The following is a 26741-nucleotide window of genomic DNA, read 5'->3' on the forward strand; positions in this document are numbered from 1 at the left end:
GCAAGCAGCCCCTCACGGTGGCCTCCTGGCAGCCCTCTCCCACTCAGGACAGCTGTGTTATTAATTAGTGTGCTTACCGGCCTGGCCGCCACATAATTAGTGCATTCAGGCAGCATGTCCCGTCCCCCCCCTGCCGCCACCCCGTGCCAAGTCTCCTACCTGTCCATGCCAGGCTCGTCCCTCGCCCCCCCACACACGTGGGCGGTCCAGAGCCAAAATCCCGGGTGGCTCCGGCTCCTGCCTCTCCTCCTGCCCGATCCCGTGGGATGCGGGGCAGCGGGTCCTAAAGAACACGCTTCGTTACCGCAGCCTCACAGGGGCTGAACTTCAGCTGGAAAACAGACCCCAGCTGGAATCACTTGCCTCTGGAGCGGTTTCGGAGCCCGCCGTCTGCAGTGAGGTCTCTCCCTCCCTCCCGGCAGGAGGTGGGAAAAGGGTCCTGGGTCCTGTCTCCTGCGGTTTTGTCCTCGGTCTCCCCAGGACCCCGGTTCCCAGATCCCGGCAGGGCTGGCACAGGCTTGGCTACCCTCTCTCCCGTGTCAAAACAAGCTCTTGGCTCTTCTGCTTGCAAAGAAAAAAAAAAAAGCTGACAACCTTTTAAAGCCTCGGAGAAGCAGGAGGTGCAGTGGAAAACGGGTGATCCTGGGATTTATTATTTTTGACAATCTCATCGGTTTTGGGCCTGACTCACGGCTTTTGAATGTTTGGGACGGGCAGCAGCAGGGAAAAGTAGGTTTGCTCGGTGCAAGCAGGAGGGTCAGGCGTCCGTGTGGTGACAAAGCGACGGTGGGGGGGCCGTCGCCCTGTTTCCAGCCCCTCTCCATCCTTGCTGCCCTCGGATCCAGCGCAGCAGACGGGCTGGCCAGCCCCCGGCCCCCCAGCCCCTCCGGCATGGTGCAGGAGGCAGCCCCCGTCCTGCTGGTTGTCCTCACCAGGCTGGTGTCATCCACGTGGCATGAAGGTGAGTGCTGGGGAGGTGTGGGGCTCCCCTGGGGGAGGGCGGCAGTCCACAGGGTCCCGCTCCCCTCGGGGGGCTCGCAGTAGGGAGGGACAGAGGCGGGGGGTGCCCTGGTACGGCAGTGCCGGGGAGAGCATCTGTGCCAGGGGGGTATGCAGTGCTTGTGGGGGGGTGCTGGGGGGTGCAGGAATGAGCGGAGGGGGGTGCTGGGAGGCATCCAGAGAGAAGACATCCAGCCTCTCCATCCCGCCCCTGCACAGCTTTCCCGCTGACTCCCGTCTCCCGCGGGGGTCATTGGCCGGCAGATGTTTGCCTGGATGGAATGCTCAGACCCAGCCTCCCCCCCCCCCGCAGCCAGACAGCTGGGTCAAGGACTAAAAGCCCTTGCCCAAAAGCCCTACCCCCTTCCCTGCTCCCTTCCCCATCCTCTTGCCACGCTGCCAGCGTGGGGATGCTCCTGCCCGGCACAGCCGGAGCTCCGAGCTGTCCCCAGGTGAGATGGAGAAGGCAGCGCCTGCACGAAAAAGGAACATGGCAATTAAACAGCACATCTGCCTGTGGGGACACGGCCCACCCCGTCCCTGGAGCCCCAGCGGGGGGCTCGGTAGCCCCCGGGAAGCAGCCCTGCTCACTGTGCCACTGACACACTCCCACCGCCAGCCCCACGGATGGCAGCCCTGTGCTCCCCAAAGGCAGCCGTGGCAGCGTGGGAAGGACGTCGGGATAGAAGGCTTTGTGGAAACGAGTGGGCGACTTAACGAAGCTTGTGGGAAGCAGTGGGGAGTCAGTCGCTCTGTGGTAAAGTTCATGTCGGAAAGATTTGTAATGGAGTTTCCTCCCCACGACGGCGGGGCTGCTGCTTGGATGGGCCTGGGCGGATATCCCCTTCCCAAATCCCAGAGCAAGGGGAAGGGGAGATGGCGGCAGCCGCAGCAGGACTGCCGCTTCCCCCGGGTCCCTTCCCAGGCTGAGCATCCCCGCCATGCCGGAGCGGGGGCTGCGGTGGGGTGGGCTGGCGGCGAGGAGGGGGCAGCGGTGGCGGGGGCCGGCGGAAACGCAGAGGAAACATGAGCTCAGAGCTGGGGAATGCCGCGGCCGGCCGAGGCGCCGGGGCCGAGGTGAAGGAAGCCATCCCTCTCCCCCTGCACAGCTCCCTCCCTCGCCCATGGGAACACAGTACGGGAACACAAAGGGGAACCCGCAAGGATTGGTGTAAGGTGTCCTCCCCCCATCCGTGGGGCATGGGGGCCCTCCGCACAGCATGGATGGTGTGGGGCCAGCAGCTCCGGCCAACCGCCCCCCCCCCAGCAGCTTCATCCTTCTCTGGTGCCCAAGCGAGGGGCTGCATCCCCGTCCTCCGCTGGGACGGGCAGGAGAGGCAGCTTGCTTCCTTCCCTGGGGACGTGTGGTGGCCAGGACCATGCCACAGGAGCGGGTGGAAGGAGGAATTCCTGGCAGCGCGAAGCCAGGGGTGGGTGCCAGCCCACTCCACGCCAGCCCCCGTTTCCTGCCGCCGATGTTTAGTCTGCGGGCTGGTGCCAGCGCACACCATGTCCGTCGCTGGGGATCGGGCTCTGTCCGCCGGGTTTAACCCTTGGTGGCAGCCCCAGGGACAGCAGGACGGGGTCTGCCCGGGGATGGGATCGTTTACTGGGATGTTTCAGGGCCGGAGGGTGCAGCTGCCTGGGGAGGCATCATCGCCTGGGTGCTGCTGTGGCCATGAACCATCACACACCCGCCTCATCTCTTTCCTTCTCCCCAGGATCCGGCTACTACGCAGCAGAGAGCCACACCAATGAAGTGTACGTGGAAGAACCCCCCCCCGAGCCTGCCCTGGATTACCGCCGAGGTACCGGCACCCAAACCCATCCCTCGGGTCCTCATGGGGAAACTGAGGCACGGTGGGGCCGGCTGCCCCCCTCACCTCCCTCCTCTCCCCCAGTGCCCCAGTGGTGTGCCACCCTCAACATCCACCGTGGAGAAGCCACCTGCTACTCACCCCGGGGGGGCTCCTACCGCAGCAGCCTGGGGACGCGCTGCGAGCTGACCTGCGCCCGTGGCTACCGGCTGGTGGGGCCCAGCGCCGTCCAGTGCCTGCCCAGCCGCCGGTGGTCTGGGATGGCGTACTGCCGACGTGAGTGTGCCCCAGCCATCGGCTTGCCAGCCTCCCCAGCAGCCAGTCCAGGGTGCTGTGCCCACCAGCATGGCCTGGCAGCCGCTTCCCTCCCCTCTTTGTTCTCTCTGTCCCCAGAAATCCGGTGCCATGTGCTGCCGGCGGTGCTGCGGGGCTCCTACGTGTGCTCGGCCGGCGTGCAGATGGATTCCCGCTGCGACTACACCTGCCTGCCCGGCTACCAGCTGGAGGGCGACCGGAGCCGCGTCTGCATGGAGGACGGGCGCTGGAGCGGGAGCGAGCCAATCTGTGTAGGTAAATTCTACCGTCACGCCAGCCCCACGCTGCATCCCTGTCCATCCCTGGGGTGCCTGAAGGTATCACCCCCACCCCTGACCCAGGCTTTGCCAAGTGCTGGCTCCTGCCCTCCCAGCCCTGGAACCTCTGTCCCCGCTGGTCCCTGAGGTGCCATTAGCCCCAGAGCATGGGCTAAGGATGGTGGCACTCGGTGCTGGCGTTACAGCAGGTCGTGCTGGCCACAGGCTGCCTGGGCTGCGCGCAGCATCCCTGGGGGTGGCTGAGCCCCGGGGCCGGTGCTTGGTTCTCGTAGCCTGGTCCCAGCACCGGCGGGTCCCCCCACTCCCTCTCCTCCCCACGGGCAGATTTGGAGCCTCCCAAGATCCGCTGCCCGGATTCGCGGGAGCGGATAGCCGAGCCAGGCAAGCTGACGGCTACTGTATATTGGGACCCCCCTCGCGTGAAGGACTCCGCTGATGGCATCATCAAGAGGTGAGGGCAGGAGTGGCGCAAGCACCGCCGGTGAGGGCTGTGGGGGCCGTGCTGGATGCCACCTCCCAGGGCCCTGACGGAGAAACCCACGTGCCGGGTGCAGGGTGATGCTGCGTGGCCCGGAGCCCGGCTCCGAATTCCCCGAAGGAGAGCACGTCATCCGCTACACGGCCCACGACCAGGCATACAACCGAGCCAGCTGCAAGTTCACCGTCCGCGTCCAAGGTGAAGCTGGCTCCGATGGCTTCCAATGGCTGTCCCCTCCTCCCCGGCTGCGGGCTCCGTGCCCCACGGCCGGGGCTGTGCCCCATGGCCCGCAGCCCCTCACCCAACCTCCCCCTTGGCAGTGAGGCGCTGCCCCGTCCTGAAGCCTCCGCAGAACGGCTACCTCTCCTGCACCTCCGACGGCAACAACTACGGTGCCACCTGCGAGTACCTGTGCGAGGGGGGGTACGAGCACCAGGGGACCTCCCTGCGCGTCTGCCAGTCCACCCAGCAGTGGACGGGCTCCCAGCCCCTTTGCGCACGTAAGCGATGGGGGGCAGGGGAGGACCTGCCCGCCATGATGCCTGGCAGGATGGAGGGGTGGGGAAGGGGTGATGGGAATTGGAGGGGGGGAGTGGAAAATGGCACCTCCCCGCACGCTGGCCTCTCTCACCCCCAGCCATGCAGATCAACACAGCCGTGAGCTCGGCCGCCAGCCTGCTGGATCAGTTCCACGAGAAACGCCGCCTCCTCGTCATCTCGGCCCCCGACCCCTCTAACCGCTACTACAAGATGCAGATCTCCATGCTGCAGGTGAGGACACCCTCCTGCTGACCCCCCACCACCACCCTTTCCCACCTCCACCCCCAGCACCTTCTCACCGCGCCCCCCCCCGCCATCCACAGCAAGCCGCCTGCGGGCTGGACCTGCGCCATGTCACCACCGTCGAGCTGGTGGGGCAGCCCCCGCGGGAGGTGGGACGCATCCGGGAGCACCAGCTGTCCCTCGGCATCATTGAGGAGCTCAGGTATTTGGGGGGAACGGGGCAGGGGGGGGGACTGTCCTGCAGAGACAAGTACCCGTGGGAGGGGAGCAGGGATGGGGTCACATCTGGGGATGGCAAAGCATGAGGTTGTGCAATTTGGGGACACTGCCAGCACGCCTGAATACAGCATCCCCAGAGCCTCCCAGGGCTCACAGACACTGAGGAAGAGACGGGAGCCACCACCCCAGGAGGACCTGAGCACGGTTGCCTGGGGTGGGCAGGCTCAGCCCCAACCGCCCCCCCCAGCCCTGACCGGCGGCTCCCCCCTGCACCCCCAGGCAGTTCCTGCACCTCACCCGCTCCCACTTCAACGCCGTGCTGCTGGACAAGGCGGGCACGGACCGCGAGCGCTACATCTCCCCCGTCAGCCCCGACGAGCTCTTCGTCTTCATCGACACCTACCTGCTGAGCGAGCGGGAGGCGGCACGGCGGGCGCAGAGCGGGGACCCCTGCGAGTGAGGCAGCGCCGAGGAGAGCCCCCCGCGCCCCAAACTCCACCACCGCTGGCCTCGGGGGAATGGACACCTTCCTTTCTGCTTTTCTAGTCGCCCACTGTAGAGGAGGACCAGGGTGCCCAGGAGCTCCAGGGGAAGGGGAGCACCCTCTCCGGCTGCTCTGGCACAGAGGGGCGAGCAGGGATGGGGACAGGGGGCATGTGCCGGCAGTGTCCCCACTGCCCAGCAGCCAGGAGCAGCAGCCAGCTGCGGGGTGGGACGGCTCAGCCCAGCCAGGACCATGGCAGGAGAAACGGGAGTGCACCCGGAGGACAGGGGGGAGACGGGAAGCCTGACACTGGGCTGCCAGACCCCAGGAGAGTGGACAGGGCAGGGCAGGCAGGGCAACAGCCTCCAATGCAGCAGCTTCACCCTCCCCGCAGCCGTCCTCACCCCATGCACAGCCCGAACCCTCTCCCTCCCCACCTGGGGCAGCCCAGGGTCCTGCCAGACAGCCTCCAGTAAAAGCTCAGCCAAACCAGTAGCAGCCAGCCAGCGCGCAGCTCACCCTGCCCCTCGCTTCCCCTTCCACCAGCCACAGGGCACCTTTCCTGCGAACTGTTTTGGCAGTAGAACGTTAACTCAGAATAAATAAATTTATATAAAAGTCAATGCTGGCAGAAGGTGTGTCACACGGAGACCTGGGAAACACATCCTTCCTGGGAACCAGCCCCCCATCACCACCCCAACGCCATCCTGGCCCCACAGCCAGGGCTGCCCCAGTCCCAGCGCGGGAGGAGGGTAGGGAAGACAAGGAGGGAGCAGACTGGGGAAGAGAGGGGGCGGGAGGAGGAAGAATGGAAAGAAAAAAAAAAACCCAAGCGCCTTTCAAAGCGTTTTGCCCGAGGGGGGAAGAAGGGAGGGTCCAGAAGGACTCCAGTTCAGCCTGAAATTTGGTGCAGAGCCTAAGACAAAGGAAAACCCTTTAAACAAAGCTAGGCCAAGACGACTTTCTGGCCAAGCCTGTTTCAAGAGAGTCATGTTTATTAAAGTATAAGCAAAATAAAATAAAATAAAATAAGCAGGTGTGGCAGCCTTGCAGAGCCACGCAGAGAGTGCGGCTCCCGAGCGGCGCTGCTGGCCCTCGGCCAGGTCACGCTGCCAGGGCTGCAGCCTACGGCCGCAGCTTGGCCATGGTGGAGCGGAGCTGGAGCGTCCCCTCCGCCCAGGAGCCCGGGTACTGACGCATCTTCTGCCACAGGTTCAGCTCCTCACCCGTGGAGTCCATCCAGTCCACAGCCTGCCCATTGCTCATGCCTGGGAGAAAGGAAGGAGAGGGGCAGAAGTCACCACTGGAGCAGCCTCCTACCTGCAGCGAGGCAGCCCCAAGCCAGCCTGCTTGTCCCCAAGGGCTTGCTGGGACCCCAGGGCTTGCTGGGACCCCAGGGTTCCTCACCGTTTCCCACCCCCAGGCGGACACCCCCAAGGAAGTCGTTGCTGGACAGTGGCTCCCGGTCCCAGACCGTCAGCTCCAGGCAGATGTGCTGCAGGTCCTCGGGGTTGATGTCGTTGTAGACAAAGGTGTGGTTGTAATGAGGGTTCAGGGTCTTCTTCACCACGGGCGTCTTCCTCTTGGAGGCTTTGTTTTTGTGCGGCAGGAGGTAGCTGGGGGAAGCAACCCCTTGGGTTAGCAGCGTGTATTCAACTGCCATCCGCCCCAGGGGCTGGGGCACCTCAACACTCCAGAACCTGGTCTGGAGCCCCACTTTCCCTGACATGGCCCAGGAAGAGCCACAATGGTCTGCTAAGGGTTGGGTCTCTGCCCCGACTCCTGAAAAGCCGCTCAGCAGACTGCAGGTGGTCTAAGGCGAGGAGAGGGCAAGGACCGCAGCCTGCTTGCCCCAAGCCATGCTGCCCAGTGGTTTGGGGACCTCTGGGAAGACAATTGGACAGCAGCTGGAGCCATGCCCTGCATGCAGCCTCCCACTGCGACCTCTCAGCCGTCCAAAACGTGTTTGCCACCAGGAGCATCTCATCTCCAGGCAGAGATGGGCAGGCAGTGACTTTCAGGGTACCAACACAGGCAGCGCAGGGCAGTTAGTGCAGAGACACATCCCTCCCCAGGGCGGTTCTAGGATGCAGCCAAGGGGGACAGTCCCCAACCTGGGACACACACTCACCCCTTGACAAAGCTGTCGGAGGTCCCCCCGGATTTGGCAGCCGTGAGGTTCTTGGCTTCTTTGATCCAGACCTGGAGCTCACCGCCTTCCCCCATTTTGCCTGGGAAAAACGCAACACAGCAAGAATTAATCAACCTTAATTTCTACCACTGCTAACTTCTGGAAAGGTCCTGCTGAACAGCTTTCACAGCAGAGGCAGGTACAGATCCCCAGTTGGTATCTCCTCCTTCCTCCCGTCCCAGCCCTGCCTACTGAGGTTACAGCAGACAATTGCTCCACGTGGGTCCAGCACCAGGAAAGCACTGGGACCACTTGGCCAGCCTGAGGACAGACGGGTCTGCCCAGACCCAGAGCAGCCCTGCAGGTGCTGCAGAAGAGAAGGCTGCAGTGGCACCACCCAGACCCAGCTCTCGTGTCCACAAGCAGGTCCTGCAGGCTACACAGAGATCCTGGAGCTCCAGCACTCACCCTTCCTGCCATTCCCGGCCCCAGGGTGCTTGGAAGATGGGATGTACTTCATGGAGACAACCAGTTCCCCCTTGTACTGGTGAAGACCAGCAGCATCCGCCCCAATCTGCAAAGCAACAAGACTTATCAAGCACTGCTAGTGTGTATCAAACACCGCTTGGCCAAAGTGGACATGGTGATGGCCTGGTCTAGACACAGCACCTCCCCGTGCTGGGCCAAAGGGCTTGGCTTCTCCTGGAGCTGGTCTAGCCAGCACAGATGCCTGCAGAACCTCCCCAGCATCACTAGGTCAGACTCAGACCGGCTCCTTTGGGATCCCACTATTCGCTCAATCACTTCCCTTGGGAAACGCTGTTTAGGGGTCTCCACAAGCTGCTCGAGCCCCAGTAACACCGAGGGCTGAGCCCGCAGTACAAGCTAGCCAAGGGACCCAGACTCTTCAGTCCAGCAGCAGCATCTGCTGTTGCCATCAAGCTGCACAAAGGCCCTTGCTGCACGGCTCTACAGCCCACAGCAGGACGTCCTAGCCAATTTCCCCCATTTGTTCCGCTGAATTTGGCTCCGATTCCTCCCAGCCGGGAGCTGGGAAGACCTGTGCTCTTGGAGCAATCGAGCAAGTAGAATGAAAATACCTGATGGGGCAGAGGAATGTCCTGCTGCATCCCATAGGGAACTTACTGACGAGGAATAGGGACGATAGGCTCAAGGCAGAAAATCTACCTTTTTTTTGTCATTTTTTTTGTTGTCTTTTTTTTTTTTTTTACTACGACAGCACTGCTATCTGCTGCTGGGGCTTCATTTTTCCAAAGATTTGACTTGGCACAAGCCTTTTGGCAGCTCTCGGCTGATGTCTCCGCGCCCCTCTGCCCATGAGGGCCACCCCCCGAGACAGGGACAGGCGAGGGAGGCTGCTGGGGGCCGTGGGGCCGGGGTGGCAGGGCCAGCACCTTGCCGTGCAGGGGCAGAAACTCCTCCAGGTGGCTCTCGAAGTTCCAGGCATCCAGCGGGACCTCCACCTCCCCCAGGAAGGTGTTGCGGCCAAAGCGATCATGGTGCCAGACCGAGAACTGCAGCGTCCTCGCAAGCAGCAGGGACTTGTTAATCTCATACTAGGAAGAGAGACAGAAAACCACCGGTGAGCAGGCAGCGCCAGGCGGGGGACAGGCTTGGCATGCACTATCCGCCACAGCTCTCGAGCAGGAGAGGAGGCAGGTCTGAGGAGCAATGGATGCATGCAGGAGACACTTTGTCTCCCTTTCCAAGCCTGATGAAACCTCAAAGCCCCGGGGCAGTGGTGCAGGAGCCCGTGCTCTCCAGGCAAAGTGGTCCTTGGAGCCTGCATGGAGCCAGGACTAGGACTCATGGCATCCGGCCACCCCACCCCATCCCACCACAAGCGAAGCTCTGCCAGCTCACTGAGCCTCAGGTGGTCAGAGCGAGAGAGCTCAGCAAACCCGGGGCTGCGGCAGCCTGGAAACACAACCACAGTTCCCACTTCCCTCCTCTCCAGAGAGCGCCTGGCCTCAGCCATGTGCTGCCGGGCTCAGGACGGAGCCAGCCCTTCCCACCACCTGATGGTGGCCACAGTGGGGACTGTGAAGGGCAGTGCCAAGTGCTTCTGCCCTGGGGCCCAGAACCACCTTATCTCTGCCTCTGCAGCCATGCTGCCCACCCTCGTGCCAGTGTACCCTGCCTGCAGTGGCCCAGGAGCCTTCTCCACAGAAAGCCATGTCCAGGGTAAGCAGAAGCTTACCTGTAAGCTTCTGCTCTGGGGGATGCCACAAGAGGCAGGAACACAGGCTGTGTGTGACACACGTTCACATCTGCAGCTGTGCACCCCGCCACAGCAGCCAGGGCTTGACACCACAGCCACCCCAGGGCAGCGACCCAGCCTGGGAGGGGGTTTTTCCAGCTTGTAGGGTGCAGCGCCTGGACATGCGGCCTCTGCAGAGCTCTGAGCCCTCAGGGCTCGGAGCCCATCCCTCCCTCAGTTTGTTCTAGCAGCATCCCCAGGGCCGAGCGTCTGCCCAGCTTCACAGCGGGGCTGCACCCCACCCCAGCCCCCTTACCTTCAGCAGCTCATTGTACAGGGGGTTGACGGTGTTGCGTTTGATGGTCGTCTTGCGTTTCCCTTGCCGGGATTTGTCAGGCAGGAGGTAGGTCTTCACGTACCTGAAGGGAGGAGCAGGCAGCGTTTCACCAATCTCCCCACAACTAGCCCCCCCACACACCCCAAGCCCCCCAGGGCAAGCCCAGACCTCCTGCCTCACCAAGACCCCCCACTTACAGCTCCCCATCTCTGGTGGGCACCCCACAACCCAGCTGAGCACCACCAGCAGTGCCACTGGCCATCGCCCCCCCCCCCAGCTCTCACGGGTTGGAGCGCTTCTTGCCCTCGTCCCCGTAGGCCAGCTGGCGACACTCCTTCACGTGAATGAACAAGGTCTGCGTCTTCTGCTCGTAGCTCAGGGAGAAGGAGATTCCCCCGGTGACCGCCACATTGCCAAAGTCGCCGGCCTCGCTGTAAATGCTGACCATGCTCCCCAGCGTGCTCTGGAAGACACGGGAGGGCTGAGCAAGGGGAACATCACTCGAGGTCCCTCTTCATCCTCAGCGAGGCTACTACTCCCCATGCCTCCTCCGCACAGCCCCTCTTACCCGCTCCGTGGCTGGGGATGGCCGCCCAGCACCTCCCACCCACATGCGGACTCCCTGGAAGAGAGCTGGGGCTCCGCTTTTCGATGCCCTTCAAGGGGAGGAAGCTCCCTTGCCCCAAGCTCTTTTCCCTGCACCCCAGGAGCTTCCCCCCCATCTCCCTCCCACCCAACCCATCGGCGCTGCCCTCCTCCATCATTTCTTCCTGCGGAGCAGAGCATGGCCGCGCTGCGGGGACTCACCGAAGAGGTGCCGCTGCGCATGCTGCCCCGGGCCACCCTCTGCCGATGGATCTCCACCAGGTTATCGATGTCCTCCTCCTCCTCCTCCTGCAAAGAGAGGGACAAGCTGCCTTCGTGGGGGGCAGCAGGGCACGGCCAGCCAGGTAGATGGCTCCTCCACCTGGTAGCCAGCTCTGCAGCATGCCGAGGGTCTCACCAGCTCTGTGTTGAGGCCAGGGACTGACTTGCTCCTGTCCCCCAATGAGCCACCTTCCCCTACTAAGTCCTCCGGGCGCAGGTCGATCACCGACTTGGTATAGTCTGCACGAGAGATGATGGCATGGTGCAGGACTGGTGGAGTCCCGCTGCTCCCTTGCTGCACGGGGCTGCCCCAGCCTCTCCTGTCTGCACTGAGAGCCCACCACAGCCTAGGGAGAAGCAGCCACCCACCCCCTGACGTGTCAGCACCCAAAGACTCCTGCATCCATGCAGCTCTCACCCGCAGGCCTCACCACCCGCCGGGGATTCTTCTTGAATATTGTTTCATGCTCGTCGACCAAGGCGCTGCTGTGTCTTCCCATGGTGGCATCCTGGGGAGGAAGGTTCCCTTCAGAGGAGTGGGTACCCCATGGGGCTCCCAGCCCTGTGCCCCAGGCCAGGGCTGAGCCCACCAGAGCAGCGGCACGCACCCGTCCGTCGGAGAGCTGGTTCTTGGAGCGGAGAGGGAGGGTCAGGCTGGAGGCAGCGGGTCCTGCCGGCACAGCAACCTGTTTTCCATCTCTGAGAGGGGCAGCTCTCCCCAAGGAGTTACTCCTGCAGGAGACACAGAAAGGTCTGTCCCACGGAGAGCAAGCGCTGTCTCTCCACAAGCTCCCCAGAGCACCCAACCCTAGGGAGCAGAGGACCTGCCTGCCCAGGGACAGGTTTCAGCCCAGCAGAGCCAGCCTCCCCCTCACTAGACCAAGAAAAATGCATTTGAGATGAAGGTCCTCATCCTCTGCCAAGCCAGCTTTTCCAAGGAGCCCCAGGGAGCCCCTCACCTGCCCCTCGTGCCACCAGGACTAGATCTGTAGCCATCCAGGCTCATGTTTTCCATGGACTCTGTGTCACTTTTGCCATCCCGAGGGTCTGAGGCATCCGGAAACAAACTGCAAACAAAACCACAGGTATGTCCTGTTTGGCGAGGAGGAACAGTTTGAGAGAGAGCTTCTGCGCCACCAATGATCCAAGCAGGGCGGCAGCGTCCCTCCCGTCCCCGCAGAAGAGAGCTGGCACACAAAGCAGAGGGGACAGCAAGGATCCTCACCTGGGCCCCTCCCGGGGTGCTGGGGGGCTTTGCTGCTGGGCTGTGGAGGAGCTTTTGGGCTCGCCAAGCTGAGCTTTCTGGAGGAGGGTTTGTCCCACGGTCTCTCTTTTGCTGGCTGGAAGGAGAGAGGCGTCAGGAGGACCACTGCTCCGAGCCCGTTGCTGGAGCAGGAGCTACTCCCAGCCCACTCTGCACTGGGCACAGGAGTGCCAGGGAAAGTTGGAGCATCCTGGAGGGCTGGGCTGCGGGAGAAGGCATCACTACAGCACCCCTACCTGCCGACCTGTATCGCAGGGACAGCCGCACCATGTCACTGCCCAGCCGGTTGGCGAAGCGGTTGACCCTCTGGTCGTAGAACCAGTCGCCCGTCGTCTTCTTCAGTTCGCTGCAGGGCAGGGGGGCAGTGAGGAGCCACGGGGGGCTACTCGCTCTGCCCCACAGCCACCCTCGGTGCTGCCATGGCCAAGGGCAGCACAGGCACCATGGGCACGTTGGGCAGGCGGATGGGCAGAGGCGATGCACTGGGCAGACAACAGGCCCAGCTACATCTCAAGCAAAACGGGGTTTGTAGGGCACGGGGAGTCAAGAGAGAAGAAATCTGGGGTACTTGAAACACAGGCTGTGAGAGGGACACAGGGGGATGCCAGAGTCAAGTAATGGGGGAAAATGAGCCAGGTGGGCATGAAGAAGACCCAAGAGTGGAGCACAACCCAGTTCTCCATCACGCAACCATGGGTGCCCACCCTAGGAAGTGACAGCAGCCCTGCGTTGGAGAAGACCAGCTGGGCCAGGAAAGGTTGGCCATGGGGCATCAAGAGGAAGGGGACAGAAGGAGCATGCAGAAGGTCCCTGACACTTGTCCCCAGGTACTCACGCCTCCTTGGAGCAGACTTTGCAGCGCCAGGAGCTATTGGGGCCATAGGAACGGCAGTCCCGACACACGAAGTGGTTGCAGCCCCGGCAGGTGTTGGCTTTGGGGCTGATGCGGCCCAGGCTCTGCTGGCAGCGGGCACACGTCCGCTCACTGTAGCGCTGGCTGCCACGCTTGGCCCCCTTGCGCCGGATCTCCAGCAGCTCGTTCTTCAGCCGTCTGCTTGGACCCCAACACCGGGAGCCGTCAGAGCCACGCTGGAACCCCGTGGGTCCCCACTGCCTGCACCCTCACCCCTCTGCTTCTAGAGCAAAGCAGGGAAACCAGCACCCTGCCTGGCCCCGGCCGTGTCCTTACCTGATTCTCCTCTCCTCCGCTTTGCGGAGCTCCTCGTCGCGCTGCAGGACCTGAAGGATCAAATCCCTCTCCGCCTCGGACAGGAAGGAGAGATCCACAGCCTCCGACATCGCTGCACCCGGGATCGCTTGCCAGAGGAGCCGGACACGTCGCTGCTGTGGGCAAAGCCAGCCGGTGAAGCGCAGCCACATCACGGGCTTGTAGCCCCGGCTCTGCTGGGTACCCCGTGCCCGCACCCCAGGGCAGGACCGGCCCCCCTCCCCCCCATCCCGGATCACCGCAGCCCAGACACCGCCGCGGCCGGTGCCCCGGGCGCCCGCACCCCTCCCGCCCTGCCCAGGGCACGGCGCGGCTGCGGGCCGGGCTGTCGGCCGCCTGCCAGCCCCGCCGACCTCAGCCGGCTCCCTGGCACCGGGGCTAACGCCCAGCGCCCCCGGGCACCCCCGCGGAGGAGGGAGCTGCTGCGCCCACAGACGCACCCCGCGCTCGGAAAGCTGCCGGTCCCCCCGGGAGCGGCGGGAGCCACCGGCGGGCGCTGACAGCCGGACCCCGGGCGACCGCGGCAGCTCCGGAGCCCGACGGAGTCGGGCAGAGCGGCGCTCCCGCAGCCCGGGGGTCGGCAGCCCGCCCGCAGGGTTCCCCCCTCCCCGTCCGGGGCACCGGTGAGCCGGGGACCGGCTGGCGGCTGGGAGCGGCCGCTGTCGAGCCCAGCGCGACGGACCTTCCTGTCGCCGCGGGCCGGCGTGGAGGCGGCGGGGCGGCCCGCGGGCTCCGCTCTGCCGGGACTCACCCCGTCCAGGGCCGCCGGCACAGGGACGCGCAGGCAGCTCCGCGCCTGACCGGCTCCGGCGGCCCGCGGGACACCGCGTCCCCGTTCCCCCCACCCCCAGCAGCACAGCACAGGAACCTCGCCGATGCTGCCCCCGTCCCCGCCCGGTACCTGCCGCGGCTCCGGCCAGCGCCTCCCGGCAGCAGCGGGGGGGACAAAGGCGGGGGGGGATGTGTGTGGTGCCGCCTCCTTAAAGGGGCCGAACCCTCCGCACCTGCGGCACCGACGGGGCGGCCCGGGTGGGAGGCGGCGCCCGCCCCGTCCACCCCCTTCCCGCAGCTCCCGCTCCCAACCCCGCGGGGCTGCTCTCCCCCGGCACGGCTCCGCCCCGGCTCCCCGGGCCGGCCCCCCCCGCAGCGGGAAGGCAGCTCCTCCCAAAGAGCACACAGACGCCGGCACAAAGTCTACAGCCACCCGCGCTCCCGGGGGAGCCCAGCACGGCGGTGGGCGAGGGACCGGGACGCAAGCAGCAGGGGATGGCCCCGCTGCAAGGCTTCGGCTTCTGCCCTCGTCCTTCGTGGGCAGAGATACGGCCCCGGCTCTGCCCACAGCAGGGAAACCATCAGCAGACGTGGCAGGACCAGGCATGGGGCTCACCTCCATGGGAAGGCGGCTTCTCACCACACAGTGGGAGGCCGGCTGGGAGCAAAGCCAACGTGAGGACACGGCTCTGCCCACGCTGGCGGCTGCTGACACAGGATGGGGAGAGCCACGGGTCCCAGCCCTGCGGGAGGAGACGGGACACCGACACAGGGGAGAACCCACGGGGACCCAGGGACACCAAAAGGCCAGTGGGACTTCCACCCCAGGCAGGGGGTTTCTCTGCAACAGGGGTACACATGCAAAGCAAGAGGGCTTTGGGCTCGCAGGCAGAGCTGAGGGCAAAGGACACAGACAGAGGCTTTGACCCCTAAGCCCCTCCACCCACTGCCAGGGGACCCGGCCTCCCCAGGCAGGACCCCCACACTTGCACTTGTGTTCGCGTTTTAACTGGAAGCCAAGAAGAGGGGTGGGAAACATCCTTATTTCTGCAAAAAGGTAAGAAACCGAGATGAACAGACTCGTTTCCAGTACAATACAAAAGCACGCTAGTAAATATAAGCACAAAGACTGTCCCTGACTCACTGAAACGAAGCCCATCAGGAATCCAAGGTTTATTCAGCCCTGTGGCTCTCTCCTGTGGGAAACGGGGCTGAAAGTGGCACCAAATGTCCAAGATCTGGGCAGCAACAGGCACAGACAGCGGAGGACTCAGGGCACTCTCAGTCCCAGTTCGCTCCATCCTAGGCCATGGGATCTCCCATGGGAGCACATCTTTCAGTGCTCTGGGCACAGGAAGGTACCCAAGAACGAGGGGACGTAAAAGTGCGTCCAGAGTGGCAGCAGGCAACAGTAGCATCTCCTGGCCACAGATGATCCAATGCCAGCATTTCATGGGAGCTGGAGCCACGCCAGGGCCCGTGGCCAGCTAGGCAGGCAGCGTTGGCCGGCACTCGAGGTCCAGCACAAGGTGATGCACATGGGGCGCGTAGGACTTCACTGCCTCGATGTGCAGGATGCTGGTGCGCCACGGCTGCCTGTGCAGCTCTGCCAGCAGCCCCTGGATCCGTGCCGCTGTGGCTTCAGCCCACCTCTGCCACTCGGGCCTGATCCTGGCCCCCAGCGTCTCCTTCCCACTGCCCTCCATTGGACGCTGCACCTCTCCATCAGAGCCGGCTCCCTCTGGAGACCCCTGCTCAGCCTGCAGGACTGGGGCCTGCCTTGGGGCTGGTGCAGGGGGAGTCTCCACGTTGTGGTGGATATGGAGAACCCCACCCGTGCCCTTCTTCAGCACGCGGCAGGCCACCGGCCAGCCTTCCTCCGAGCTGGGAATCAGCCCCAGGTTCACCCGGTCTGCTACGTCCCGCAGCTCCAGCTGGAAGGAGAGGGGAAGTGAGTAGCATGCTGTGTGGGGCTGGAGGGACCGCGGCTGGTCGGCACTGCTCACCTGCCGGTTGTCCCCGTGGTGGACACGGCAGCGGTCCTGCACGCCATTCAGAGCCAGGTTCCTCCGCAGGGCCTCCACGGCGTGGCTGTTCCACTCGCAGGCGTGGGCGAAGGCAGCCGCTGCGTGAACCAGGTACGGCAGCGTGAAATAGCCGATGCCTGGGGGCAGGAGAGGTGGCAGTGGCTAAGGGCAGGGTCTGGGCACCGATGGGGGTCTGCGCTCCTCCATGGAGGCAGGGCAGGATGCAGATTGCCACCCTGGCTCTCTGCATCCACTTTGCTCCAGGTCGGAACAAGGCCAGATGCTGGGAAAATGGAAATTCACCCCCCACACACACACCTCCCCAAAAGCAAAATCTGTCTTGGAAAGTGTTTACAGAGGAGCTTATTTTACCTTTGGTCTTTGGCCATTAGCTCAAGACCTGCCCTGCTCTGCTTCCACTCTGTACAGAAGTGCCTGACTACCACTTATTTTAATTACTCCAGAGGAGTTTTGTGAGTGCCACATCCTTTCTGTGCGGCACAAATTGGAAGCACTAATTTTCTCAAGCACAAAACAGCGGCTCTCTTGACATGTAAACGCCTGATGTGATCTCCCCCTTTATCTCACAGCACAGGACGCTTCAGTTAGTGCCAGCTTGTCGTGAAAGCACATCAGTACAGGCTCAGGAAATCTACGGGAGCTTTTCAGAAACAATATCAAGGACAAATCTTTTCCATGGATTTAAATGTATCCATGACCAGCACTGGGTACAGAGCAGTGCTCCGCAGAGCCTGAGTGCAAGGTCATCCTGAGAGTGTAAAGGCAACAGGGATGCAGCAGGGACAGCAATGCCAGGTTAGCTGATGGATCACGCACAGAGCAGGAGCTCTACCTGGGTATTTTTCCAGTCCAGGCTGGAAATAACATTTCAAATCCACCTGGATGCCATCAGTACCTGCATCACTGCTCTCTGCCTGCCCTGCCCCACCAAAGCCCTCTGCCGGCCTTGTTACCTGCGTACAGATCCACCAGGACCTCCCCGGAGCAGGGCAGAGAGGCTACCCGCAGCTTCTCTGTGATGTTGCCCGGTGAGAACATGCACTTGGTCACATCGAACGTGTACCTGGGAGATATCACCAGCCCAATGAGGGCAGCCCCTTCCCCGCACTGGCCGCATCCCCGCCCTGGCCGCATCCTGCGCCATGGCTCCTGCCTACCTGATCCCATTGTCCACGTGCTCCACCCAGCCGTCCTGGCCCAGCAGCAGGGTGACATTGGGGGACCGCATTCCATCCGGCAACACCCGTCCTCTCCTGGCCAGCCGCTGGGCACCCAGAGCCGAAGCGACCGTCTTCCAGAGTGCTGGACCTGCAACGCACCCGTCCTGGGAGCTTTGGGAAAGGCCATGGCAGCTCCACGGGCAGGATCTGGGCAGGCAGAACACACTCCCCCTTACCCAGTTTCTCCCATAGCGCAGCCCCGAAGCTGTCCTCGCTCAGCAAGACCAGGTCCCCATGCCGCTGCCAGGTGTGGGGCACGTCGCGCTCCAGCTCCTCTGACCAGCTCTCGCCCAGCAGCCGCTGGAGCTCATCCCGCAGCTTCTGGGCGGGCGTCCGCCGGCGGGCTGCCCTGGAGGGGACAGGGTCCTGCAGGAGGGACGTGACACGTGGGACTGAGACCCTGTCACCCCACGGCAGGGCTCAGGGCGGGGGATCTCTCCCAACCTGGATCCGGACCAGCCTACAGGGCATCTCCTGGGGCAGCCGCAGCTGGTCAAGCTTCTCCTCCAGCACGGGCAGGGCCACCCGGCCCCCTGGCACCTCCTGCAGCCGGTAGCGCCCATCTAGGAGCTGCCTCTCTTCCAAATGCTCCCTGCAAGGCCAAAACATGTTCAGGCCCTCCCCAGCCCACCCAGCCACAAGGAAGAAAGCCCCTCTAGGGTGCGGGGCTGGCCCTCTGAACTCTCCTCCCTGCCAGACCTGCCTGCGCCCTGCCTGCACCCTGCTGGAGCAGCTGCAGGCCTCCCGTTCCCCCATCACAGGCTCACCTGAGGCGCTGGGCAAACTGCAGCTCCGTGGCCAGCGCAGGGACAGGGATGGGGACATCCCTTGCCTCCATCCCGTGGACAGAGGGACATCACCATCTAGCAGGGACCCAGCCGCCTGCCAGGTGGGCACAAGGTGTCAGGCTTACAAGGGACAGGAGGGAGCCGGGGCCAGTGGGGGTCCCTGGCACCGCCAAGCTGTGGGCATCAGAGCCCTGGCTGCCCTGGCACTGCCATGGGGTGACCAGGGAGGTGGGGTACCCTGGGGGCTGGGGTGGCTGGAGGATGGGGTCCCCTGGGGGATTGGAGTGCCCTTCGCGGGGGAGACACCCTAGGGGCTGGGGTGTCCTGGGGGACTGTGGTGCCCTGGGGGGGATACTCTGGGTGATAGGGTGTCCTGAGGGGGACCGGGGTACTCTGGGGTGGTGGCTGGGGCACTCCACAGAATGGGGTGCCTGCCAATAGGGTACCCCAATGGATGGGATGCTTGAGTGGTGCGGTGCTCTAGAGGTGGGGTATCCCAGTGGATGGGAGTCCGGGGAGAATGGGGTACTCTGGGGATACCGTACTCTATGGAACGGGGTGCCCGGCAATGGGGTACCCCAGGGGATGGGGTGCCCCGGGGGGTTAGGAGGATGGGGCGCCCAGAGGAATGGGGTACCCTATAGGAGCGGGGTGCCCGGCGGTGGGGGGTGGGATACGCAGAGCATTGTGCCTCAGGGCCGGTGCCCGGGACCGCACCCCTGAGGCCGCGGCAGCCGACATCCCCTGCCCGTCTGTGCCGGGAAGGGCTCCCCAAGTACCCAGCACGCCCGCCCGGCTGTCCCGCCGCTCTCCTCGCTCCTACCGAGCGCGGCCCGCAGGCTACCACGGCGCAGGCCCCTGTTTCCCGCCGGAGCGTCTTCTCCACCGCGCCGCCGCCATGTTTGTTGTGGGCGCGGGCGGAAGCGGAAGCGGGGGGAGCGGCGTGGGGTGAGGGACCGGAAGCGGCCGCGAGGCCCGGGCGGCGGGATGGCGGGGCTGTCGGTGCGGGACCCCGCCGTGGACCGCTCCCTGCGCTCCGTCTTCGGTGAGCGCCGCGGGAGCGGGACGGCAGGGGAACGGGAGTGGGGACGGGGACGGGCGGGCCGGCCGGCCGGATCCTCCCCGCCGTGGGGGGCTGGTGTCCGCGCAGCCGTCGGGCGCCGCGCTGACCGGCGGGCGCTGTCTCTCTTCCACAGTGGGGAACATCCCGTACGAAGCCACCGAGGAGCAGCTGAAGGACATTTTCTCTGAGGTTGGGCCCGTGGTGAGCTTTAGGTGAGAAGGGACTGGAGCGTCTCTCTGCTGAGGAAAGGCTGAGAGCCCCGGGGCTGTTCAGCCTGGAGAAGGGGGGGCTGAAAGGGGATCTCATCAATGCTCAGCAATAGCTAAGGCTCTTCCCAGAGACTTAGCTCTTCTCTTCCCTCTGGAACACGGGAAATTCCATCTCAACATGAGGAAAAGCTTCTTTCCTTTGAGGGTGCCAGAGCTATGGATCAGGCTGCCCAGAGAGGTGGTGGAGCCTCCACTGGAGATATTCCAGACCCACCTGGACACGTTCCTGTCCATCCTGCTGTGGGTGACCCTGCTTTGGTAGGGGGTTGGACTGGATGATTTCCAAAGGTCCCTTCCAACCCCGACCACTCTGTGATTCTGTAGTGGCTGCCGGCCTCCCTGGTTCCGCGGGGCAGCACGGGAGAGCCTTGCCCCGAGCCCTGCAGGTGGCATGGGGCCGTGCAGGGCTGTGCTGTGGCAGGGCCAGCCTTCTGCCGGGCAGTGCCGAGCAGGGCGGTTTCTGGAGGGGTTTGTGAGGCTGTGGTAGCTCTCCTGGGGGTGCAGGCACTGAGGTGGCCTGGAGATGTAGAGTGTAATAGGCTGAGCCTGAATATGGGCAGGCTGCACCAGGCTGGAGGCAGGTGCCCTGCCATGGCATGGAGTTGGGGTGTGTAAGTCCTCGGGTTCTGATCAGGCTCTATGCAGAGAGCTGGGGGTGCGGAGCACTCCCACCCCAGTGGCTCTGCAGGGATGTTTTCCTGAGTTGGCAGCAGGCTTCAGAGAGCTCTCAGTTAAGGGCTTGGGAGCTGCAGGAGCAGCCAGTCCAGTCCTGTGTCCCCAAGAGATGCCTTTGTGGGGACACAGGAAGCACAGCGCTTGTGCTGGTGGCCTTCCTGGACACCAGAGCTCTGGGAATACCCATCAGCCTGGGTCCAGGAGACCTTTTGGCTCAGGCTTAAGGCTGGTTGTTGCGTGCCTTTATCTGACCCTGGTGCCTTCACTCTGCTCCTCTGTTGTGTCCCCCAATATCCCCCTCCTGAGCAATGGGGAGCTGTGGGCACTGCACGCTGCTCAATGCCTGCACTGCCCTCAGCAGTCGTGGTTCTCTCCTCCTCGCTGTGCAGGCTGGTGTATGACAGGGAGACAGGAAAACCAAAGGGCTATGGCTTCTGTGAGTACCAAGACCAGGAGACGGCCCTCAGTGCCATGCGGAACCTGAATGGGCGAGAATTCAGTGGGAGAGCCCTGCGCGTTGACAATGCGGCCAGCGAGAAGAACAAGGAGGAGCTGAAGAGTGAGTCTGCATTTTGTGGTGGAGACCGCACTGATGTTGTGCTGGGCCCGACCTTTTCAGCCTTACAAAGCCTGCCTCTTCTGTGAGGTTGGCAAGGTGGAAACCTTGCAGAGCTGACCTGCTCCAAGTGATATAGCGAGTAGTTTTGCAGGGGGATACGTGGGTTCAGCTCTGTGTTTTCTCTCCCATATGATCTCCCTTTTTTACTGTCTCCCTTTCTCTGTAATGGCGTGGTGCTTCCCATCTGATGAGCCCATTAAAAATGGCCAGTTCACATTGGTGTGCAAGGTCACAAACTCTGTTGCAGGCTTGGGTACAGGTGCACCCATCATAGAGTCACCCTATGGGGACCCTGTCAATCCTGAAGATGCCCCTGAATCCATCAGCCGTGCAGTAGCCAGCCTGCCCCCCGAGCAGATGTTTGAGCTGATGAAGCAGATGAAGGTGAGTGTAGCAGAGAGCTGTACTCTCTCCATAAGCACAGCTTCTACCACTGCTGCCCTTGTTCTCGCAGCCCCTGTTGCGCCTTGCCAGAGCTCTGATCTGTGTGTTTCTTCTCAGTTGTGTGTCCAGAACAGCCCCCAGGAAGCCAGGAACATGCTGCTCCAGAACCCCCAGCTTGCTTACGCCCTGCTGCAGGCCCAGGTGGTCATGAGGATCGTTGACCCGGAGATCGCGCTGGTTTGTCCCTTGCTGCCTCATCGGGGGTCGGTAGGATATCGGTGGTAGCCTGTTGTGGAGGAGGGTGGAAAAGAACTCCTTTCTCCTTCTTCTGTCCCTAGAAAATCCTGCATCGCCAGACCAGTGTTCCTCCTCTGATCCCAGGCAACCAGCAGCCAGTGCCAGGGCCAGGGCCTGGGCCGGGACCAGGGCCTGGGCCAGGGCCAAATGCCCAGCTGAACCCGCAGAATACCCCCTCGTCCCAGCCGCAGCCCATAGTAAGAGCAGACGTGACGGACGTGCTGTACACAGGAGAGATGGGCATTGCTGGTTCCAGCTCTTCCAGCTGGGGCATGCATGCCTGGGCGACAGGGCTTCCCTGAGGTCTGGTTTCTCTCCTGGATAGGGTGGGATGCACGTAAATGGCGCTCCTCCGCTGATGCAGCCGCCCATGCAGGGAGGAGTGCCGGCCCCAGGACAGATGGCAGCCCCTGTGCAGGGCCCGGGCCCTGGCCCCATGGCTCCAGGAGGTGAGTGCTTGGGTTTCGGATAAACGGTGCCATGGGTCTGTGTGTCCTGCAGACAGTCCCCCTCTACCTTCCCCCTAAAACCAGAGGGCCTGGCCCTGTGAGAGCATGCGTAGTCCCATACTGTGTGTCGTGGTTGTGGCTGCTGCCAGCAGCAGTCCAGAAAGTTGGCTTATCTCTGTGAGGGACCAACACCAAGAAAATAAACTTCTAGATGCTACCCCAGGAGCTGGGAGGGGGGAGGTATTTGGGGCTAAGGGAATCGGTTAGTGGTGCAGGGATGGCCAAGGAGGGATCTGATCTCTGCCTGTTCCCCCTCAGGTGGGATGCAGCCGCAGGTTGGGATTCCGGGCGGAGGGCCTGTCCCCTTGGAGCGTGGACAAGGTAAAACAGACATGGGTTAGTGCTGTGTGTCATGTGAGCCTCGCTCCAGCAGGGGCCCAGGCCATGGGCGGTGAACAGTGCTGTGCCAAGAGCCCCTGCCAGCTACCTGGAGCCTTGCCATCCTTGGATCCGGGGCAGCTCCTGCAGCGCTGAGCTGTGCCTGGGTTTGTTCGCTTAGGCGCAAGGTTGTGGTAGCAGCTCTCCTGCTTCCAGGGCCTCAGCCCATGCACCGGTTTGCTCCCAGCTTGTTCTGCGCCGTGTCGTGCAGACGTGACCTGGAAGTTGGGAGAGCTGCCAGTCCCCGCAGAGCCCCACCGGGCGGGACATGCCTGTTTTCCATCTCTCTGTGAGCCCCTCTCTGTCCCTGTGCTTGTGCGAGCAGGCAGAGCTTGCTTTTCTCTGGTACCTGTCCTGCTCCTTTGCTGCCTGGGTGTTGGGAAGCAGCTTGTGCCGCGGCCGCCTCTGCCAGCGCTCCCTGCGCTGTGCCCGGCAGAGGGAGCTGGGCCTTCGCTTTTTGCTTGTGACAGTGAGTTGGAGGCTTGGCAGGGAATTTCCCAATGAGTGATGGCTTGGCTTTCCTTCCGCAGGCACGGTCTGTACGGCCCAGCCCTGGAGCCGGATTCCTTACGGTTCACATGTTGCGTAGCCGCCCGTCAAGCCGTGCACCCCGAAACCGGGGTTAGCACAACCAAGGCATTCCTGTTCTCCCAGTAATAAGGCACGCAGGCAGTTGACACCTCTATGGCCTTGAGTCGTATTGTAGGCCGTGTACCAGAAACATGGCAAACCTGTTTTGAGATCCTCTGGTCTTGGGTACTTAGGGGCAGCTGACTCTCATTTTCTTTGGGGTGGGCACCATCTTCCTGAGAGCAAGCTGGCAGTTCTTGGCACCCGGAAGGTTTTGGAGAGCAGACAGAAAGCTGGCACTGGGGAGTGCCGTGGGAAGCTGCCGGCAGGGGCAGAAGCAGAAGCTGACTGGCTGTGCATTGTGGGGCGCAGCGTGGCCCCACAGAATGCCAGTTCTCTTAGCAGGATATCCTCCTGCCCCACACATTCACGTGGTGAGCGAGGGAAGGGCCACGCCAAGCTGGCTGTCATGCCACAGCAGAGGTGGCATTAATGGAAGAGGTTGATAAAGCCAGACCTGCAGCAGGCAGCATCTTCTCCATAGGTTTTCCGGGGGACTTCAGGGGAGTGGAGGTGATCCTGCAGGCAGCACTATCCCGAAGGCTGAGTGCATGTGTGCATACACTATTTACGTGTCTGCTCTTCTCCCTCTTTTCCTGCTGCTTGCCCAGGGAACCTGCAGCTCTCGCCCGTGGGACCTGCCAGGCCTGCGTCTATCGAACGCGTTCAAGGTATCCCGGCACCTGCCAGCTCCCTTCTCCCATGGAGCTTGTTGTGGAGTGTACAGAGAGCGGATTTCACCCCACTGTGCTCAGGGATGGGGACTGGCCTATCACCCTGTAGCCTGGCAGGGTTAGGAGGAGGCAGGATTTCCTCTGGGGCCAGAGGAGGGAACAGGCTAGCGCCGTACACAGAGAGCCACCAGTGGAAAAGGAGAGTGGGCTCAGAGAGGACCTTTGCCCCCTTTGATACCTTGCTACCAGGAGTCTTCCAGGTCTTGCTTTGCTCCTGGCCCCACGTCAGCAGGGGGGTGATGCCCACGCTTGTAGAGATCGCCACGGGGGCACCCACGCTTGGTTTGGCCACCTGGTGCCGTAAGGAGCCTGAGATAGAGCCAGAGAGGGAAAGAGAGGGATAAAATCAGCATCCAGGGAAGGGGCTTCGGTGCGCTCTGGCCTTGCACAAGGGGCTGTTGCCCCCGGCGGTCAGCACGGCTCACCTGCCTGTGCGCCGGGGAGCAGCGAATGCCTTGAGGGCGCTGGGGGACAGTCTCAGCATGGCTCTGGTCATGCAGATCCTCACGATCTCTTGTGTGTCTCCCTGGCAGTGCCCATGCCAGACCCGAGGGCCCCTATGCAGCGTGGACCTCTACCTGCTAGTGGCCCGCCGCCCCGAGGCCTTTTGGGAGATGCCCCGAATGACCCTCGCGGAGGGACCCTGCTCTCAGTCACTGGAGAAGTGGAGCCCAGGTGAGGGGAGAGGGAAGGAGAGGAGCCCTTGGCACTGTCCCCTGCCCAAGGGTGACCTCTCGCTGAGGACAGGGATGGCACCAGCCTTCCGGGAGTCACCGCTGCCTGGTCGGAGGCCCTTGTGCTGCCGACTGCGGGGGCCAGCCCGTTTTCCCGGGGATGGGGCATCCCCGGTGTGATGGCAGCAGCCCTGTGGCTTGGGGCCGACAGCACCCGTCCCTGTGCCAGCCTCCCCCTCCTCCCCCTGCGGCCGGCTTCGGGGGCAATCCCAGCGCTCTGCCCAGACCGTGCCAAGCCAGCGTCTGATTCACACTCTCTCGCTTTTTCTCCTCCTCCTGCTTTGCTCTCCTCGTCTCTCTGCGTCAGAGGTTACCTTGGGCCGCCCCACCAGGGAGCCCCTATGCACCATATGCCTGGTCATGACAGCCGTGGCCCCCCCCATGAGATGAGGGGGGGACCCATGGGAGAACCCCGACCACTGATGGGAGAGCCACGGGGGCCCTTGATGGATGCTCGAGGTGAGAGAGGGGGCATGAAATAGTGGGTGGCTTAAAGCGTGCAGACAAGAAGTCAGAGTGGAGCCCGCTGCCCCGACACGAGGCGTAGGAAGGGGGTTTGGGCAGTGAAACAGCTGACCCAGGGCAAGGGACTTCCTCCAGGGATGTCCCTTCTGCCCTGAGCTCTGCACGTTCTGGGCGTTTGTTAGTCCCCAGGCAAAGGTGGCAGCGCGCTTGCTCCCATGCTCCCTGCCGCACTGCTCCCTTCAACACCTTGCCTTGTCTTTCCCCTGCAGTCGGAAGAGATCCCCGAGGGCTGGAGCCACGAGGATTGGAGCCGCGAGGGCTGGAGCCCCGGGTGATGGAGGCGCGAGCCCTGGAGGCACGAGGCCTGGAGCCACGGGTCCTGGAGCCGCGGGTGCTGGAAGCCAGGGCCATGGAGGCCAGGGTCATGGAGCCCCGGGGCCTGGAGCCTCGAGGGCCTGGTCCCAACCCGCGTGGCCCCATGCCTGGTGGGATACAGGGTCCAGGGCCACTTAACATGGGAGCCAGTGGCCCGCAGGGGCCCCGCCAGGTACACAGACAACCTCTGCTCAGTTGAGCACTGATGGTGTCTTGTAGATTTGGGATGGGTGAGGGGGGCGATCGCCTCCTGCAGCAGGCAGAGAGGGGAGGGTGTCCCGCAGTGCCTCCGAGAAGCACAAGGCTGGGTCAGTGCTCTGAGGGGTTTGGGGCACCTGTCCCATCTCCCCAAGCACTGGCTGTCTGCTGGGGACAAGACAAGACTCAGGCCTCTTTCCACCTCTTCCTGAAGCACAGGAAGGCGTGCAGGAGGTGGAGGGAGAGGAGAGCATGTAAAATGCATGGTAACCTGTCTCTCTCCGTGCTCGGGAGTCTTCAGGCTGTCTGAGGGCATCCATCTGATCATCTGCTTTTACATTCCTATATCTCTATGGCTGAGTCCAGAGACCCCCTTGGTCCTTAACCCTTCTCTCATGCCTGCAGGTTCCTAACATGGCAGGGGCAGGCATGCAGGGAGGAGGCATTCCTGGGGCAGGGGTCCAAGGAGCTGGTCAGCCCGGAGGCTTTAGCCCTGGACAGAGCCAGGTCACCCCCCAGGATCATGAGAAGGTGAGTGGAGAAAAGGGAAAGGGCAGGACAACGGGAGCAGCGCTTCCTACGTGCCTTACTGTGGCGAGGACAGCCCCTTCCTGGCTCCGGTAACCATGGCTGCTCTGGCAGGGCAGGTCTCTGATTCTCCCCTCTCCCCACAGGCAGCCCTGATCATGCAGGTTCTGCAGCTGACGGCGGACCAGATCGCCATGCTGCCCCCGGAGCAACGGCAGAGCATCCTGATCCTGAAGGAGCAAATCCAGAAGTCCACGGGGGCACCCTGACAGGTGATGTCCTTAACCCAGCCTTGGCCTGTGCCTTCTCCCCTTCAGTAAATTGCAGAGCTGCTCAGGATGGGGCTCTGCCCTGCTTTTCCTCTCCGTGCCGGGGCTCACTCTCCTCCCCTTCCTCCTCACAGGCGCGTGGTGGAGGTGCCGATGCCTGCACAGAGGAGACGCTCCGTGGCAGCTGCTTCCCGTTGCTGTCTGAGTTGATGCTGCGTTTTGGGAGAGGTTTCTCCTCCCCCCCCTCAACAACGTTTTCCCCTCTCATTCATCCTTTTTTTCTGTGTGTATATTTTATGATGTTTGAAATAAAGTGGGAGGAGGGTTTGAGTAAAGCCACGTCTCCGCCTGGCTTGGTTGGTCTCG

At 63.1% G+C, this 26741-nt stretch overlaps 3 protein-coding genes across 18 annotated transcripts; 2 read left to right on the plus strand and 1 right to left on the minus strand.

Moving 5' to 3' along the window:
* The first annotated feature begins 313 nt into the window (after positions 1-313).
* Positions 314-5995, plus strand: SRPX2 (sushi repeat containing protein X-linked 2). Its single transcript, XM_074601775.1, has 10 exons — positions 314-961; positions 2721-2807; positions 2901-3092; positions 3210-3386; positions 3734-3860; positions 3964-4085; positions 4208-4387; positions 4525-4658; positions 4751-4872; positions 5169-5995. Exons 1-10 carry the CDS (start codon positions 892-894, stop codon positions 5347-5349), a joined length of 1392 nt encoding a protein of 463 aa, XP_074457876.1. The 5' UTR covers positions 314-891; the 3' UTR covers positions 5350-5995.
* Positions 5996-6346: 351 nt separating this feature from the next.
* On the minus strand, positions 6347-19177 carry SYTL4 (synaptotagmin like 4). Of its 14 annotated transcripts, none has more exons than XM_074601758.1 (23): positions 19072-19177; positions 18228-18342; positions 17905-18052; positions 17637-17826; positions 17398-17548; positions 17194-17303; positions 16199-16356; positions 13383-13534; positions 13029-13244; positions 12430-12539; positions 12155-12269; positions 11889-11996; positions 11538-11661; positions 11348-11438; positions 11066-11169; positions 10870-10956; positions 10347-10525; positions 10042-10144; positions 8920-9081; positions 7973-8078; positions 7505-7604; positions 6781-6989; positions 6347-6641 (listed from the first exon to the last, which is right to left on the minus strand). In XM_074601758.1, exons 2-23 carry the CDS (start codon positions 18296-18298, stop codon positions 6499-6501), a joined length of 2937 nt encoding a protein of 978 aa, XP_074457859.1. In that variant the 5' UTR covers positions 18299-18342; positions 19072-19177; the 3' UTR covers positions 6347-6498. The 14 variants fall into 14 exon arrangements, with proteins under 14 accessions (XP_074457859.1, XP_074457858.1, XP_074457861.1 ...); XM_074601757.1 differs by having other exon boundaries at positions 13383-13537; XM_074601760.1 differs by lacking the exon at positions 18228-18342 and having other exon boundaries at positions 19072-19174.
* On the plus strand, positions 19159-26710 carry CSTF2 (cleavage stimulation factor subunit 2). Of its 3 annotated transcripts, XM_074601772.1 has the most exons (15): positions 19159-19293; positions 19445-19523; positions 20645-20814; positions 21122-21258; positions 21376-21495; positions 21597-21752; positions 21881-22004; positions 22323-22385; positions 23684-23743; positions 24340-24481; positions 24848-24999; positions 25275-25552; positions 25984-26109; positions 26253-26378; positions 26510-26710. In XM_074601772.1, the coding sequence occupies exons 1-14, from the start codon at positions 19236-19238 to the stop codon at positions 26373-26375; spliced, it is 1788 nt and encodes a 595-aa protein (XP_074457873.1). In that variant the 5' UTR covers positions 19159-19235; the 3' UTR covers positions 26376-26378; positions 26510-26710. The 3 variants fall into 3 exon arrangements, with proteins under 3 accessions (XP_074457873.1, XP_074457874.1, XP_074457875.1); XM_074601773.1 differs by lacking the exon at positions 23684-23743; XM_074601774.1 differs by lacking the exons at positions 23684-23743; positions 24340-24481; positions 24848-24999.
* The last annotated feature ends 31 nt before the right edge of the window (positions 26711-26741 follow it).

The sequence above is a fragment of the Larus michahellis genome, chromosome 9 (genome assembly GCF_964199755.1).
Source record: "Larus michahellis chromosome 9, bLarMic1.1, whole genome shotgun sequence".
NCBI classification, from domain to species: domain Eukaryota; kingdom Metazoa; phylum Chordata; class Aves; order Charadriiformes; family Laridae; genus Larus; species Larus michahellis.